An 18,435-nucleotide genomic window follows, 5' to 3' on the forward strand; every position below is an offset into this window, starting at 1 on the left:
TGAAAACCCCAGGTGGTAAATTTGGTTCTCTTTTAATTAATTAAATTTGGTTCTCTATATGAATTAGGTCAGTTAGAAATGAACTTTTAAAATAATCCGTGGTAGATAGACTGAAAGATTCCATCTCACTTGGAAGTCACGTGGTCTGGTATGATGTCTTTCAGAGGTGAATGAGTTACCAAGTGCTCTAGTTCATTTCACTTCCTGATCACCTCTCAGAAGAGAACACTCAGAAGTGAAGTTGGGGTGAAATGGGGGAGGAGAGGAAGAGAAAAGAAAGGAGATTTGGTGCTCCAGTTACGTGGGTAATGGAGGATAAAGATGAATTCCAGGCTTTTGTGTCGAGTCCCCTGCTGTGTCCTCGCCAAGACAGGGAAGGATTTTCTCTTATTCCTCATCTCCAGCCTGGATCCTGAGTGTCTTCTGTGAATACTTAATTCAACCAAACTGGTTGTCTTCAGACTGAACCAGTTAACAAACTGCCATGTCCCTATCTGTAAAATATGGATAACCAGTAGGTACATAGCATTGTTGTGGAGCCCTGTTCTGCCAGTGTGACAGACATTTATAAATAATCATCTGCTATAACCACTGTACCTATGTTGGCGAGAATGAGAGGTGTATAGTAATTTGGAATTGGATTTCATTTTGTATTTTAGGAGGTAGATCTTACTAATCCCAAGACATTTAGAAACCTGGCTAAGCCAATGGGAGCACAGACAGATGAACGATTAGCTCAATATAAGAAGCGGTATAAAGACTGGGAAGATCCTAATGGTAAGTAACTTGTCTTGTCATTGGACTTCGTACTCAGTTTCAAACATAAGCCATTATTTTAGTGGTCTGACATCCCTGTATCTTTCCCCAAATTGCTTATGTATTATTACATCTGTATAAGTTATATATTCACACATATATACAACTATCAGATTTTGCATGCCAACTGATGGCCATGCTTAGAAGGCATGTTTTAGATGGCTTATCAGGTACTGGCAGAAAACTAAGTGTCTGTTTTGTGTAGGTCAGAAATTTCCCATTAGATAACCTGCCTTTGTCTCTAATCATATTTAAGCCAGGAACTACGGTTTCCTTAATTAAACTTTTTATTTTATTGAGGCACTTTTTGGAATCCTTTTGCTTTAAAAATAATAATAGTATAATAATAGATAACCTAAAACTACACTTATTCTTTATTATGTTTAATGTTTTGTTTTGTTTTAAAAGACTTATTTGGGAGAGAACACGTGTGCATGCATGCACATGCGTGTGCGAGCTGGGGAGAGGCAGAGAAGGGGAGAGAATCTTAAATAGACTCTGCACTGAACACAGAGCCCGATGTAGGGCTCAATCTCCCAACTATGAGATCACAACCTGAGCCGAAACCAAGAGTCGGGTGCTTAACCAACTTCACCACCTAGGCGCCCCTGTTATGTTTAATGTTTATCATGTGTTGCCCCCCACCTCAGCAAATGGGTGAAACAAAGGAAAAAAAAAAAAAAAGAAAAACTGAGCCTAAGCCCAACAGTATTCCCTGTGTGGACCCTTCTTTTCCTGCCAAGGAGAGTATGTAATAACTATTGCATAATATTCATAGACAATAGTTTATAGAAATAGATCATTGCAAAGCCAGAACCTCATAAAAAGGAGCTGCAAGTCAATATCCTGCTTTAGTGGAAGGTGGTTTGCTATTAAGGCTTATCTATTACAGTAAACCTCAAACCATGGATTGCTAGATGGGCTAAGTTTGTGGGGAAAGGCACTGAGTTATACTCAGTGTGGATTACTGCCAGATATGTAAGTGAGGGGTAGTGGTGCCATAATGTTCTCATGCTACAAACACCAATACCGGTTGTGTTTAGTGTTACAGTTATCACATGTGTTAGCATTTTCAAGCCTATCAGTACCAGTTTTATTTTTCACATTTACTCTTTTGTTTTCAATTATGCTTTAATTTTTTTGAACAGGAGAAACTCCAGCCTACCATTATGGGACCCACTATTCATCTGCAATGATTGTGGCTTCGTACCTAGTAAGGATGGAGCCTTTCACACAGATATTCTTAAGGCTGCAGGTAAAATTCTAAATTTAGTATTTTTCTATTTTATTCATTCTTTCTATTTAAAATTGTTGCTCTTTAAAAAAAAAAAAATGATGTTATCTTGCCTTACAAGAAGCCCTGGGAAGTTTTAGTCACAAAAAATAGTCAAACATAATTCAAGTGGAATTTCACTGGATCAAAATTGATGAGTAAACTAGAATTTGTTTATACTAAACAAGAGCCAGGGTCCTTTAGTCAAAGAAGCAAGTACCATGTGCTTTCCAACGAGGTATATATGGAATTCAGCCTTAACTAAGGTTTAAATTAGCAACAAATATTTTAAAAAGAGTGATACAGTCTAGCTCATTTGCTATCTTCTTCATTATAATTGCTTTTCTCCACATTCTCTTTCATTTATTCAGCAAATATTTACGGAATACCTATTATGTACCAGGCACTGTTCTAAGTACATGGAAGATATCCATGAATAAAGACAAAAGTCCTGCTTTGTAGCGCTTATATATCTTAGTTGAGGGAAACAGACAAGAATAATAAATAATACATCTTAAAGTGTTTTAGAATATAATACATGCTGTCAGAAAGTAGAGCTCAGGGAAGGGAGGCTGGGACGTGCAGGGGAGTGGGAGGTAGAGGAGGGTGCAGTACAGTTTCACGTAGAGTGGAAAAGGTGGCATGTGAGCAAAAACTTGAAGGAAGTGAGGCAGTTACTCATGCGGATAATCTGGAGAAAGTGTGTTCCAGGCAGAGGGAACAGTCCATGCGAAGGCCCCAAGTCAAGCATGTGCCCGAGATGTTTTAGGAAGAGTAAGGAGGCCACTGTGTCTGGAGCAGAGTAAGTGGAGGGGAACTTCACAGAGGATGACATCAAAGAGGTAACGGGCCAGATTGTGGCAGGTTTAGCGGGGCATTGTATGGACTTTGGCATCTTCCTGCAGGGAGCTTCAGCATAAAAACAGATATACTGTGTCCACTGAAAACACAGCAATAGGGAGTTTGACTGAGGAAGGTGTGTTATATCCTTGAGGCTGTGTAAGAAATCCCTTTTCTATTTGAATTCATTACATCTGTAACTTTTTGATCACTTTCTTAGTTTTTCACCTAATTCTTAGCAGTGTGAGAACTTGAATGTCATGTTAATTTATAAAATCAGTCAAGCATATATATAACTTGAATATTTCCAACTGTAGATGGCAACATTAGAATTATGGTTTTTTGTTTGTTTTAGGCGAGCATCATGAGACTATGGAAGAATTCATATTTCCTTATATTCTTGTCCTCTCGCTAAAAACCAGTTTTTTAATGACTTTTAAAAGTCTTTGTATTTGGATTTCACTTTGATTACAAAATACATGCATTAAGCGCTCTTTGTCAGAAATACCCCCAAAAGAATTTTCTTTTTGTGATTATTTAAGATTTTGTGTGTTTGACGTAGGATGGTGGGAAATGGAATTGTCACCAAATGTATGTATTTGGGTTTTTCGAGCCTGTGAGCTTGACAGAAGCCGTGAGGTGGGGATGGCGCTCTAACAGGGCGGTGCCTTCTCCTTCTGCCCACAGGGAGGCCACTTCGACCTGGCTGACCGGATGTTCCACAGTGTACGTGAGGCCTGGTATTCAGCATCAAAGCACAACATGGCAGATGTAAAAGAACTTATCCCCGAATTTTTTTACTTACCAGAATTCCTGTTCAATTCCAACAACTTTGATCTAGGTATGTACAGCTGTGGCGCTGTCTTAGGAACATTAACCTGGAAAGGACCAATAGAAATGTCACTTTCCTGAATATTGTCTGCAGTACATACTGACAAGGAAAGACTTCATTGTGGTTTGAGCAGCTGTTATTTACTATAATTGGGTGTGTGGGAGTAAATATAAAAAGAAAAATAGATTTATGCCCCAAATAGCTGTTTCAAATGTGGAGTCTTGGAAAAATTTTAAAATTGACACAGATTGCATCTAATGGTCAGAATATTGTGATTTCAGTAAAAACAAAGGGGAGGTGAAAATGTATTTAAAAATCATTACAGTTCAAATTAATAGCCAAAAATGATATATCCACATTTTTCACGTATTGGGTTTTTTTTTGAAGATTTTTTGTTTATTCATTTGAGAGAGAGAGAGAGAGACAGAAAGGGAGAAGCAGACTCCCCATTGAGCTGGGAGCCCGATGTGGGGCCCAATCCCAGGAACTGGAGATCTCGACCTGAGCTGAAGGCAGACGCTTAACCATCTGAGCCACCCAGGCGCCCCTCATGTATTGCCTGAGGCATTCTCAGGTTGCATGCTAATATGTTCTAAAATTAGAATTTTAGAATAAGTTAATTCCTCTTCTTTATCCTGTTAGGGTAGTATTATCTAGAAAAACAGAAACAAATCAATAGTCCTAAAAAGGAGAGAAATTTCATCAGTACTCTGCTCTCTTTGTATAATTCAGCAGTTACAGGAAATAGATTTGATTTTGGCTCCAGTTTCTCAGAACATAGTTTGCTGATCTAGGTTTCTATTTCTTTTAAAACATATCAGAATTTCATTGTTTCCACTTCAGAATGTTCCTGCCAGGTTTTGTCCTATTTTCATATATTTTTCATACCTCATAGCGTATTGAAGAGTTCAATGTCTAAATCATTACTATCTTAAAGTTTTGTTAACAGAAAATTTAGGGAAATGTTCATATCCGATACATCTAAGTGTTTTTTCTTTTTAAAAATAGTTTTTGTTAATTGTCCACTGGCAGTTCTAACCTCATAAAATTATAGCTCCAAGTCTAATGGCAAAGATAATAAGACTCTCTTAATAGCCCCAGCAAAAGACCTGTAAGTGAGTCTCCTTACCTGTGATCAGGCCTGGAGCTCACCTTTGAGCAACTAAAACCACCAAGTTCTGGGCCTTGGAGTTGTAGGGGAAATGGCTCCTTAAAGGAATAGAATAGATGGTGAACAGAGAAAAACAGCACATGCCTACACAGCATTTGAATATGGATGCACATTGGTGTTTTACTGTGTTCACTTACAAACCACTTTTGGAGAATGCTGCTCTCTTCCCTGGGGACACCACTTTCAAAGAGAAAAATAGGCACAGAAAGAGCCCCAATCTTTCAGAAATACAGAGTTATACTAATATGTGTTGCAAAAATGTTTTAGTCCAAACCACTTACAAACCGAACTAAATTATCTAGTTTTAAATAAGTAAATTAAGAAAGGGTCATGTATTTTTATCATGCTCATCTTCATAATAAATCATCTTCTTTCCATGAAATCACACACTTTAAAAAACATTATTTGCATATAAGAGCTAAAGCTATAAAAAAAAAGCTAAAGCGGTAAAACTCTTAGAAGAAGACATAAATCTCCGTGATCTTGTATTTGCTGATGCATTCTTAGGTAGGATATCAACAGCACAAGCATCAACAACAAAAAGGATGACTTGGACTTGATCAAAATGTAAAACTTCTGTATCCAAGAGCATTATGAAGAAGGTGAAAAGAACACCTACAGAATGGGAGAAAATATTTGCAAGTGCTATATATCTCATAAGGATTTAGTGTCCAGAATATAAAGAACTCTTAAAACTCAACAGCAAGAAGATAATCCAATTAAAAAATGGACCAATGACCCAAGTAAACATTTCTCCAAAGAAGTTATACAAATGACCAGTAAGCACATGAAAAGATGCTCAACATCATTGTTCATTAGGGAAATGCCAGTGAAAATCACAGTGAGGTACCACTTCATATCCACTAGGATAGCTGTGGTCAAAACAAAAACCACAGCAACAGAAAAGAGCAAGAGCTGATGAGGGTGTGGAGAGAGTAGGAGCTTCATGCACTGCTAGTGAGGATGTAACATGGCTCAGCAGCTGTGGAAGACAGCTTGGTGGCATCTCAAAAGTTAAAAATAGAATCACCGTATGACCCAGCAGTTCCACCCTGAGGTCTGTGTCTGAAAGAACTGAAGACCGGGACTCAAGCAAAGTACATATCCACACCTGTTCATAGCAGCATTATGCACAGTAGCCAAGTGTAGAAGCAGGCCACATGTCCATCAATGAATAAACAGATTGTGGAATGTACGTACAATGGAATGTCATTCAGCCATGGAAAAGTATGAATTACTGATACATGCTATAACATGGATGAACCTCAGAAACATTATGCTAAGTTAAAGAAGCCAGACACAAAAGATGGCATAATTTATGATTCTATTATATGAAATATCCAGCACAGGTCAATCTATAGACACAGAACACAAATTGGTGGTTACCCAGGGACAGGGGGGCAGGAGGAGTGGGGAACCACTGCTTAATGGGTACAAGATTTTCCTGTGGGGTGATGAAAATGTTTTAGGGGTAGATAGAGGTGGTGGCCGCACAAAATTGTGAATGTACTAAATGCCACTGAATTGTTCATTTTAACATGGCTAATTTTGTGTTAGGTAAGTTTCACTTCAATTACCAAAAAAAAAGAAAGAAACGAAAAACCCCAAAATACTATTTATTATCTTTACTGTCTTTAAATGATGTAAAACAAAGAGCACTTGGGTTTTTTCCCTGGCTCTTGGATGAGTTACGTCGTCTTATGTTATACACTTGGATGTAGACCTACATGGAGGGGAGCTGCAGAGTACCAGAATCAGATCAAGAGTATACTGCAGAATGTTCCCTTTGAATTTTAAAATTGCAGATAGTACAGGTGAAATAAAATTGCATAAATTTTTGGGATGATAAGCATATTTTTTGAAAAGTATATTTTAAGTCTGGGGACTTGGGTGGTATTTCAAGGGGAGTGGACTGAGAATAATGAGGGGGAGGGGTGGTAATAACTTGATTGTTTCATTTTTTCTTAAGTCATATGGTAATTTTTCCAGCCAAGTCAAGACAGTCCTTTAAACAATAAACTGATTTTTGTGTTTCTCACTTCATATCATATTGTCAATAAGCCATCAAATAACAGTGACAAGAACAAGATTGTTTCTGTGGGAAATATTTTTATTGGCCCTCACTTGAAACTGCCTTTGTGTTTTAGAATTTGAACAATTGTAGTTCTCTGAAAATGTCTAATATAACTGTTTATCTAACCAACTGCTGTTGAGCTAGTGAGTCAACATTACTATTCATAGTCATTTTTTACATTGATCATCTGACTTGTAGCTAGGAAAACTATAAGCTAAAGTTAACTTCTTGGTCTTTACTTCCAAAAAATGAAAAGACAGGACCTGTTTCCTGAGATGCCAGTCCCGTTTAATATTTTTATTATGGGGGTAGATTTTATAGTAAACACTTTAATATTTTTCAAATTATCTAGCTATGACTTAAATTAATAGTTTCCATGGAATAAATATCACTTGGTATGCATTTTTCGTTTCTGCCAGGAAGCCCCATAGTTTTTCCAGATGTTTTTTTTTTCTGTTAAATGATGTACTAACAGCAAAAAGTTACACTTCAGATTTTATTTTTTTAATGAGAATCCCTTACAGCAAAATACATGTCAGTTCTACAGAGCTCTCTCAAGAGTTTAAGAATCAGAAATAGGAGAAGCCACATGTATTGCAAATGTTTCTGAAACACTGGTATTCTAATTTCCTCTTTAGCAAAGAGAACACTCAAACTCCTCGGTGACTGAGAAGTCAGGTATTCCTTCAGTAACCTCCTTCATGTGAGAGGCAAAATTTTGTCAAAACATTAAGACAAAAAATTCAGTACTGGTTCGCTACTGATGACTCACCAAGCTCTGAGCATTCAGGAAAAGCCCAAACAAAAGAAGATTTGAGAGAAATTGCTAATGATCTTCCAAATGCACAGTCCTAAGGGGATTGAATTTGAGCTTTTTTTCCAAACTCAAAACAGTAGCCTCACTAAATGTTTCGTTAAAAAGGAGTCCTGTGGTCAGTTAAATTTCAGGAATGTTGTGTCTAATATCCCTCCTAGGGAAGGGCTGTGCCTCTGCGGAGTCTTGCAGGAAGAAACATGTTTAACTTTGCGTAACTCAGCATTTTCTGAAGTCATTTGACAGGGTGGGTCCCTCAGTTTTGCTAATGCTTAATGATCTCTCTGAAGGAATTCTCTAAGGAGCAGACCTAGGGAAATATCAGAGTAGATGATCTCAGAGGGTCCTTTCTGGTAGTAAAATTTCATAGTTCTGATAACGAATCTAACCCACTATTTCTCTGTTATTTTAATGTAAAGTTACTATTTATCCCATCTTTCATTTTCTTTTTAATTTATCTAATTGCACAGGCTGTAAACAAAATGGCACCAAGCTTGGAGATGTTATCCTTCCACCATGGGCAAAAGGGGACCCACGGGAATTCATCAGAGTCCACCGTGAGGTAATGGGAGCGCCCTTTGCCGTTGAATTTGAATTTCATTGGGTTCATTGACCACAATACAAAGAGAGGACCTTGAACAAGATAGCACCCATTTGTTCAAATTACAGATACTGTTCTTATGATTTTTGGTTGTTTTAGTTCCTTGTGATCACTGGCCAATTGTTTTTGCTTTCTGAGCAAGTCATAAAAGTCAGCCTGTGACTGAACCTGTGTTTTGAAATTACAGGCTTTGGAATGTGATTACGTGAGTGCCCATCTGCATGAGTGGATTGACTTAATCTTTGGCTATAAACAGCAAGGTCCTGCTGCAGTAGAAGCTGTAAATGTCTTCCACCATCTTTTTTATGAGGGTCAAGTGGATATCTACAACATAAATGACCCACTAAAGGAGACAGCCACCATAGGGTTCATTAATAACTTTGGTCAGATCCCTAAACAGGTATGGATGTTCTTATCTTGATGCTCTCAGTTTCATTTTTTTAAACTCTAATATCGCTATAGATGGTGAATGACCATATAATAAGTTTAGGCTAAGTTTTTATTGAAGAGCCATGCCACCCAATAGGTTCAGTAGGCTCCAAGATTATTGCTTTCTCCTCCCTTTTGCAGTCCAGGTAAATAGAAATGTTGTTCAAAGAGAATTTCCCCTCACAGATGAGTGCAGGGAGCGCTTTCCTGTGTCTGCGTAAGACCTGCAATCAGGGAAGAAGATGGGGTCTCGGGGGCCATAGCACACAGAGATGGGGTTTTGTCCCAAGGCCAGTAGGAAGCCAGTGCTGACTTTGAGCAAAGAAATGGCATAGTCATATTTAGACTTTATTTTTTACTTATTTGTTTATTTATTATGATTTTATTTTTAAGTAACCTCTACACCCAGCATGGGGCTTGAACTTAGAGCCCCGAGATCAAGAGTCGCATGCTATACTGACTGAGCAAGACAGGTGCCCCCATAGTTAGACTTTTTTTAAAGATTTTATTTATTTATTTGACAGAGAGAGAATGAGAGAGAGTGAGTGCACAAGCCAGGGGAGAGGCAGAGGGAGAAGCAGGATCCCCGCCGAGCAGGGAGCTCAATGTGGGGCTTGATCCCAGGACCCTGGGATCATGACCTGAGCCAAAGGCAGACGCTTAACCACCTGAGCCACTGAGGCGCCTCCATATATAGACTTTAAAGATCGTTCTGTCCATGTGCATTAACTAACTGGAATGAAAATAAAAACTGAAAAAATAAAGATCATTCTGTCCATAGTCTCATACACGCACACACCGTAGGGGAACCAAGTTAGGAGCAGAATACCACCTCAGAAGCTCTTAATAATAGTCGAGGGAACAGATAGTGGTGATCTGGATTAGATTAGTGATGCAGGTATGATGAGTGCTCTGGTAGGAGAGTGCATGCCGTGGGAATGCCTGGAACCAGCCCTGCACTAGCTGCTCTAACCACCATCTGGAACCTGAACAGAAAAACCAAGAATGTAGCCACTCAGCACCCAAGTGCTGTAGATCTCTCACCTTCACGATGAGCAAAGCCCTGTTAAGAGACTTTATGCTGTCTTTCCTCCACGTCCTCAGAGCACAGCAGGAGGGTGTGATTCGCCAGGAGGAACCAGCCCTGTGGGAAAGGCACACTCTGCTGGCCATTCAAACCACCTACTTTCCCAAATGCCCCGGGTCTGCACTTTGGCCCAGACATCCTTCTCTGTTCCTGCCTCAGATACCTCTCTTGGGCTCCCTTTTTGTACATTAACCAGTTTGGACGTTTCCAGGGTTGATGGTTGGGAACAGTCAGAACAATGGCACTTCTTCATACGACAGACAGCAGAAGGGCCTGTAACTGCACCACTCACAGCGTAGTCTGATCCTCCAGCCGAGTAACTGTGTTTACTTTTAGAGAGGGGGGTGCAGAGGGAGAGGGAGAAAGAGAGCCCCAAGCAGGCTCCATGCCCAGCCCGATGCAGGGCTCGATCCCACAACCCCAAGACCAAGACCTGAACCAGAAACCAAGTCGGACGCCTCACTAAGCCACCCAGGCGCCCCAGAACTGTGTTTACTTTTAAAGTGAAATGCTTATTGATAAACTCTGATCGCAGCTGAAGAATTGTAGTTAAACCTTTCCTTTTCTCTGAGGGTTACAGGTGCAATAACTGTGTTTCATACCCTCTGAGAAATATTCTGAACGAAAAAATCAAGGCACATGTACTGTCACAGGATTTTAGTCCCTTTTGAGTTTAAGAGGCGGACAGCCTGGGAACTAAAGTTTGAATATTCCTCAGACATTCCAGTGACTGATAGAGTCCTTCGAAGTATGCCATCCTAGAAAATCTAGGTTTTATGGTCAGCATATCCATACATTGTTATATACCCTGACCTGGCTAGGTGCTCTATCCTTGGGTCCTCTTAAAAGTTCTTCAGCAGGGGTGCCTGGATGGCTCAGTCGGTTAAGTGTCTGCTCAGGTCATGATCCCAGGGTCCTGGGATCGAGCCCCACGTGGGGCTCCCTGCTCAACGGGGGGGAGTCTGCTTCTCCTTCTCCCGCTGCCTGCCACTCTGCCCACTTGTGCTGTCTCTCAATGTCAAATAAATAAATAAAATCTTAAAAAAAAGAACTTATTAATGTGATATCTGTATTAAAAAAAAAGTTCTTCAGCAAATGTCCATTCATGAACATGCTTTAAATAAAGTAGGGGAGTCTTTTTATACAACTACAGAGTCTGTGTCATTTAGAGAAAATAACAGAACCCTGATATATGTAGATAAGATAGGAACAAGGTGTTTAAATGTTTGGATGCCTAAAATATCTTTCTCTTTACAAAGAATTTTTTTCTGTTTTTTCTTCTGGAAATACAGAATGTCACATTCACAAAGTGCGAAGGTTTTCTAGTCATTTTAAATCTCATTTTATCTAAGATTTTCCAGATATCTTCCTCAGATAAGTTTTCTAAGAGAAATGGCTCTATGCCTATTTTGAAGATCTACAGTATTTAAAAAATAGTCATCTTACATGACTATCTTCTTTTTTTCCCCTTACAGCATTGCAAAGTAAAAAGAAGGCAACAGTGTTCATACTTTCAACAAATTAGTGGCATCTAAAAGACGCCAAAATGATGTCATGTTGAAAGGCCATGTTGAAGCCAGAAATAACTCAGAATGTCAGTCTGCCCTCAGTGGTACAGAATGGTATCGGGCTGTAAAGTATTGGTTACCTTTTAAAATCATTGGAAAATAATTGTGGATCAGCTATAGTTTCAGTAGATTCATTTACCCCTGAAAAGTTAAGTCGGAGTAGTGTAGAGCATGGTGGTAACCCAGGCTTTTAAAAAAAGTATCACGGTCCCGTCCCTGCTTGCAAGATGGGAGACCTCCAACCTCCTTCTGAGCCTCCTTAAAGGTTCTTTCCTCAAATGGAAGGCGTGATAATGTAGTGCCTAGTGGTCCTTGTGAAGTGTAAGTGAAACAAAAACATAATAGCTGGCATTTAGAGGACTCAATAAATGTTAGCTTTCATTGTAAAATGTGTCATCCTCTTTCCCAGTTATTTAAGAAACCTCATCCACCAAAGCGAGTGAGGAGCCGACTGAACGGAGACAGTGCGGGCGCCTCTGCCCCCCCGGGGTCTACAAGTGACAAGATCTTTTTCCATCACCTGGACAACTTGAGGCCTTCTCTAACACCTGTAAAAGGTGAGGTGACAGGAAGTCAAGCTGTGCTTCATGATTCTGTGGGCGTAGTTAATAATCCTAGTTTAGCAGTAACACGTGTGCCTTTCAACATTAGTGTCCTTTGTAATAAGTGCTATACTTTCTATCACCAAATACTTCTTAGATTTTCCCCTTTTCCTTTTGATTGGGTTTGGTTTGGGGTTTTTTGGCCTGTTGGATTTTTTTCATCAAAAAGAGCCAAACAGGTTTCTCCTCCTGCTAAGACAGCGAAAACTCTAATATACCAAATCTTGTAGCTCAACATTATATTATATATGTAGAAAAACCTTTGTAATCTTCATTTGTATGTGTTCTGCCAATTTAGAAATAGCAGTAAAAAGACTGCATTTTTAATAAGCCAACTGAAAGTATGTTTTTTATCTAAAGTGGTTATGACTTCTCTAAAAGTACTTTTTGAGGGCTCCTGGGTGGCTCAGTCCATTAAGCGTGTGCCCTCTTCCCCCTCCACTCATGCTCGCTCTCTCTCTCTCTCTCTCTCAAATAAATAAAATCTTAAATAATAAATAAAATAACTTTTTCAAGTGGATATTTTTCTTAGAATGAAAAAAGGTTTTTGTAAAGGCTTAAAGTTGCCACTGTTAAATCTAAAACTTGGAGTATCAGAGTCTGGTTGATTGGATAGGCTCCCTGCTTGGTGCCATTTGGGCTCATGACACAGACCGCCCTGTACCAGCCCCACTTACCGCAGGTGACGGTTACGGAGCACCGGCATGCTCAGCAGTGTCCTGGGGCAGGGCAGGGGGTCGGACCTCGTGGAGGACAGCATATCCTTCCTTCTGGAAGTCTAAGGCTGGATATCATTTGGGAGGTGCTGCAAGTCTAGACTCGTTGAAGGTCTGTGTATGGATTCTGAAGAGCATCTCAGATTACTCTGTGTGGTCCTAATGGTCAAGAAGACAGGCCAGTTGCTAGGAGCCAAACCCAAGTCTTCAAGAGGAAGGCCGAAGGAAGCCCTGCAAAACACCTGTCAGGGTCGATGTCTATCACCCAGCGGAGACTCAGAAGCCAAGCTCTCCCTCTAAGGTCATTTTGTCCTAATGTACGTGTCAGGAGGCTTGATTCCTGCGAACAAACGAAATGATGATCCCCTATAGGATCATGAGGTTCATTTTCCTTGTCCCTATTCTCATCTGTTGATCTGTTTTTTACAGAACTTAAAGAGCCTGTGGGCCAAATAGTGTGCACAGATAAAGGCATTCTTGCAGTAGAACAGAATAAGGTTCTTATCCCACCAACCTGGAACAAAACTTTCGCTTGGGGCTATGCGGACCTCAGCTGCAGGCTGGGAACCTATGAGTCAGACAAGGTTTGCATTGTTTCTTGCTCACTCATCTAATCTTGCTCTTTTGTGGTTTGGATATCCTGCTTGAAAGGGGTGGGACGAGCCCAGGCCAAGGGCTAGTCACCTGCTCCTGCAGAGCCCAGAGGAAGGGAGAGCTTCGCGGCATCAGATCAGGTTAAAGGAACTAGTGGACAAGGCAGGTTTCCTACAGAACAAGCCGCTTTTGAAAAGTTGTGTACTGAGCTCTAGCAGTTTCCCTCCCACTCAAAGAATTCCTCCAAGAGATCCTAGTCAGCCAGGTGGTCAACATTTCTGACTACTGAAAAAGCCTCTTTTCAGTGGCTCACCATCTGCCCCACGTACCGTTTCAGTACTCTTAAGTGGCTGATGGAAAACCCGTCAGCCCATCGCCCAGGCCACAGCAGCTACTGTGTGGAGTCCCATAGTAGCTCTTGGACAGGCCCTGTGGCCTGGCCGTCCGGTGCCCTGGGCTTGCCCTCTGCCAGTCTCCTCCTCACGGCAGGCGGGATGGAGTTTGCGCAAGTCTGTGCATTGCGCTGTGACACAACTCTAGTTAGTTAACCTTCTCATTAAATGGCAGCACTCGTGATTTCCATTTACCTCTAACTGGCTGTAGCAAACACAACCTTCTACCAGATTATCCCCTGCCTCGCACACAGCAGCACATAGTCGGAACATCATTTTCCAGGACCGGAGAAACTGAGGACACCCACTAGGAACAAAGTCCTTTTTACTATGGTTTCTCACAGCAACTGCAGTTAGGCGGCTGTAGGGCTGGTTCAGGGTAGAGCCTCAGTGGAAATGTTGCCAGAGTGAATTCAGCCCAGGATGTATGTACGCGTTTGCCTGTGAGGTACCTACATGGGGGCTCTCCTTCACTCAGCATGCTCGTTGTGATTCCCAAGTTGATAGTACTTGATGGCATGTGTGTCTCACATCTGTTTTATTTTATAGGTAGTGACTGTTTATGAATGTTTGTCTGAGTGGGGCCAGATTCTCTGTGCAATCTGCCCCAACCCCAAGTTGGTCATCACAGGTGGAACGAGCACAGTTGTGTGTGTCTGGGAGATGGGCACCTCGAAAGAAAAGGCTAAGACCCTCACCCTCAAACAGGTAACAGAATAAACGGAAGATGGATATATTCCATCTCAGCAGCCTGCACTCTAGAGAAACTACAAAGCTTCTTTAATAACAAGGTGCTTCAGGTATAATGGACAAAATCAAAAAAATATGTTCTTTTGCTAGAAATGGGTCTTTAAGAAGAAATGAAATGAGACTATTTCTAAAAATTTCTAAAAATGATCTAAGCACCCCGTTATTACAAATACAAGGTTGACATTGTAGTTTGCTGATCCAAACTCTCTTGCTTACAATATTTTCCCTTTAGAAAATAGGCTCTGAAGCTAGCGTGCCAGCCAGTAACCCACTCAGTAGAAGGCACTTCTTATTTAAAACAGCCTCCTGGGGTTTGCTGAGCATACAGAAAGGATTTATGTATGACAAAAAATTGTAAGCCAACTCATAATTTAAATAGTTAAATACTCAGGAACTCTTAACAGTAATCTGAATCGTCTTCTCTGAAATGCTTCCTCTCCTACATTGCCATTTCCCTGGGTCCTGTTTCTCTTCATGTTCTAGCAGAAGACTTCTTCCTATTCTAGTCTGAAGAAGATCTCTTGGGCACAGATGTGTCCAGGTCAGTAACAGGAGCTCAGCACACTTTCCCTTTATCTTGCTAGGACCATGTACCATCACCATGCAGACCTTACTGTATGTGCATTTTTTAAAGACCCATCCAGTTCCTTAGACTAACAGGAGACGGGGCATAAAAGAATCAATGCCCAGTTTAAATTCTGTACTTTGGGGGTGAGGGGGGCATAACTGATGCATCTCCATGTAGAAACGGGATGAAAAAATCCAAGCTGGGTCGCAGCTTCCATTCTCCCTTCTAAGATTCTAGCCCAGGTCCAGGAAAGAAATGATGTAAAATTGGAGGTCAGAGCCTCCAGAGTCCCCCAGACTTCTCTCTTCCCTGCGGCGGGATGAGGCAAGGACAGTCAGCAAAGAAGGAAGACTTTACAGACACTGCTGCTCCCAGCACGTGCTCCCCTCACTCCTGGTGCAGCCAGGACCTTCTGGAGCCCCTCAGGGAGCACCGTCACAGTGATCAGCCTGGTTTTTTCTGTTCTCCTTCGTAGGCCTTACTTGGCCACACGGATACTGTCACCTGTGCCACAGCGTCATTGGCCTATCACATAATTGTCAGCGGGTCCCGTGACCGAACCTGCATCATTTGGGATCTGAACAAACTGTCGTTCCTAACCCAGCTCCGAGGCCATCGAGCTCCAGTTTCTGCTCTTTGTATCAATGAATTAACAGTAAGTAGTCAGTTGCCCACTTGGTTTATGGTGAGGAAAACAAGTATTTCTGGCTAATGTAAACAAAAAATCACTCTGAGTGTTTTCTAAGTGGATAGACATTCATTTTATAAATGCTACTACATGTTCCTTGATTTATGCAAAAAGCAAATGGATATTAAAGTTTGTAATTCAGATAATTTTGTCGTAAAATCCATTCACTGCTGCATACTTTGAAGAGCAAGGTTTGGTTCAAAACAACATTCTAGAATAGGCTTTCTTAAAAACAAGGAATTTGTAGGATCTGTTAAGAATGTTAAAATTGCGTTGAAATTTTTATGAAATACATTCAGAGTCTTTATTTATTATGTAAGGTGAAAAGAGTAACATTTGGGGAACCAAACGAGCAGAGTTGTTACAGAACTGTTTTCAAAGTTATCCCAAACTTACTAAAGGATATTAATCTCTTCTCAAAAATAAATATTTTATGTATAAATAAATGGGTCAGCATAAAATTAATGCACCGGCCTAGGAGTCTCCCATGGAGACCACGCCCACCTAAGGCGGGGTGAGGGGAGGACAGTCATCGCCGAGGTGTGTGGGGAAGCAGGGGGAGCTAAGGGAATGTTATAAAAAGACTGAGGTCCCTGTGTCTGAGGGACAAGTTGCCTCATGTGTATGTTGGTGATGCCCACATAGCAAATCGGTCTTGCAAATTGACCAGAACTCACCAGCCTCACTGCTTCTTAGCTATGCATACTCATTCCTTCCCTTACCCTTAGCACTGTCCTGGGGTCCTCTTGTGTGACACCACGTAGCCACATCATATCATCACCCACACAGACAGCTTTCCTTTGGAGGAATGCAGCATCCTTAATTTCCACCAGAAGATACTAAGTAGTATGCTTTTAGTCAGATACCTTGTAGTCAGTCAAAGAAGAAAGAGAAAGAAATTCAGTTGTAGTGAATGGCGGGTGGTATGTCTGATAATAGTAAGAGCCACCACACCTGGCAGGGAGGGGAGAGTATGCAGGGGTAAAAGTCAAATTCATTTTTTGGTATATCTGAAAGGTTTAAGATGCTTTTGGAACAGCACCTCGGTCCTACAAACACGTGTACCTAAGAGCTTTATGAAAACCTCAGTGCAACAGAATGGCTCTGACCCTGCAGGGTTGCCCTGAGTCAAATGCTTCGTGGCACTCTTTTGAGCGCCTTGTTTTGGAGTTATTTTTCACTTAAATACTGAGAATTTTATTTACAGTCAGTTATTCTGCAATGGATTGCCGTAGTTGTAGCAGACACCACAGATGTGTTTGATTTTTCCCTTCTACAGTGCTTTTGTAATCTCTTAATAACACATGAAAAGATTTCTACTTCTGTCATATTTTTGCAGCCAGTATCAAGTCTGCCTTATTTCAGTCTGCATTTTGGGCGTAAGCGACCTTGCAGCTGCCCTTTAGCTCCTCCTCTTCTGCTCCGTGCCCATAGCCGCAGGATTTGCTCTGATGCTCTCTGATTGAGGCCCCGTGGAGTACAGGATGAGAGCCAGTTGCCGGGCCGGATGCAGCAGCGGCCTCTCGCCCCTTGCAGAGACTGAGCCCCTTAATTACAGCACAGCTGCTCACACTCAGTGTCCGAGGTGGTGCAGTGGCTGAATCAGAGGTAGACACAGCAGTGCATGGCTAAGTATCACTTTTGTTTGGGTTTGGTTCTTGCCATCTTGGTAGAAGGACGGGGGGGGAAAGGGAGCAGTAGCAAGACCTGCACAGAGGGTGGTTTGGGAGCACCCCAGGCCTCCTTACCTTGCTGCCCTTGGCTCCCCCTTCCCTTCTTTCTTGAGTCGATGCTGCTGTTCAGCTTCCAGTTTCCCCCACTTTTGGTGGCCGGCTTCCTGTTTCTGTAGGTCCTTGTGTGCCTGCGGCTGTATTCAGAGTCCCCGGTCATTTCTGAAGTCAGTGCCTAGCATCGTGACTTCCAAGCTGTCTGAGCAGCATGGTGTGGTACATAAGCTTCGGGGCCAGAAAGCGCTGGCTTCAAATCCTTATCCTGTGACGTTAGTTAGGCAGATTGCTTACAGTCTTTGCACCTGACTTTGATCCCTCCTAAAGCGGGGCCAGTACAGGTAACCTCACAGATGTTGAAAGGATGAAATGGAATGTCACAAGTGTCCTCTACGCTATCTGACACACGGTGATGCTCCGGAAGCGTCTTCATTCCTGTAACAGGAGTGGGTTGGAGTCTCACCAGGTTGGGTAGAGCCCTGCCTGGTAGAGTTTAAGGGAAAAGCTTGTTCTTTTCTGTCTTTGGAACTTACAAGTTAACAGCTTGTAAGTTAACAGCTTAGGGAGTCTGCAGGTTTATCCAGTTGGCCAAGAAGTGACCTATATTCTAATTTTCTTCTTTTTTTCCCCTCATTCTCCTCCCCTTATTATGAATACAAATTGTAAAGTAGGATGCTACAGTGTTGCCAGCATTTCATCTTTATTTATTGAAAAGAGAGATACAGCTGTATCTAGACTGAAAGATTTCTCTTCTGCCTTATGCTGTTGGTGATTGGACTCATTTTGTAAAATAAAGTGGAGGTGGATTCCTGGCTCTAAATGAAAGGTATAAAGAGGTTTTCTAAACAAAGGGAGGCACAAGAGTGGTGCGCCACCTCCTTTGGTCACATGCA

At 41.4% G+C, this 18,435-nt stretch overlaps 1 protein-coding gene across 4 annotated transcripts in view; it reads left to right on the plus strand.

The window, feature by feature from the left end:
* The window catches only part of WDFY3 (WD repeat and FYVE domain containing 3), a 266,518-nt gene that overhangs the window by 235,704 nt on the left and 12,379 nt on the right, over positions 1-18,435 (plus strand). For all 4 annotated transcript variants that reach the window (XM_088021121.1, XM_088021123.1, XM_088021122.1 and 1 more), the window contains 9 exons: positions 660-777; positions 1,965-2,071; positions 3,617-3,770; positions 8,291-8,382; positions 8,609-8,821; positions 11,915-12,062; positions 13,253-13,407; positions 14,359-14,517; positions 15,603-15,782. In XM_088021121.1, coding sequence (XP_087877247.1) covers positions 660-777; positions 1,965-2,071; positions 3,617-3,770; positions 8,291-8,382; positions 8,609-8,821; positions 11,915-12,062; positions 13,253-13,407; positions 14,359-14,517; positions 15,603-15,782 — 1,326 coding nt within the window. The remainder of the gene's footprint in view (positions 1-659; positions 778-1,964; positions 2,072-3,616; positions 3,771-8,290; positions 8,383-8,608; positions 8,822-11,914; positions 12,063-13,252; positions 13,408-14,358; positions 14,518-15,602; positions 15,783-18,435) is intronic.

This window comes from Eumetopias jubatus, unplaced genomic scaffold (genome assembly GCF_037043125.1).
Source record: "Eumetopias jubatus isolate StellerSeaLion01/CBP00866 unplaced genomic scaffold, mEumJub1_p1.0 scaffold_2, whole genome shotgun sequence".
Taxonomy (NCBI): Eukaryota; Metazoa; Chordata; class Mammalia; order Carnivora; family Otariidae; genus Eumetopias; species Eumetopias jubatus.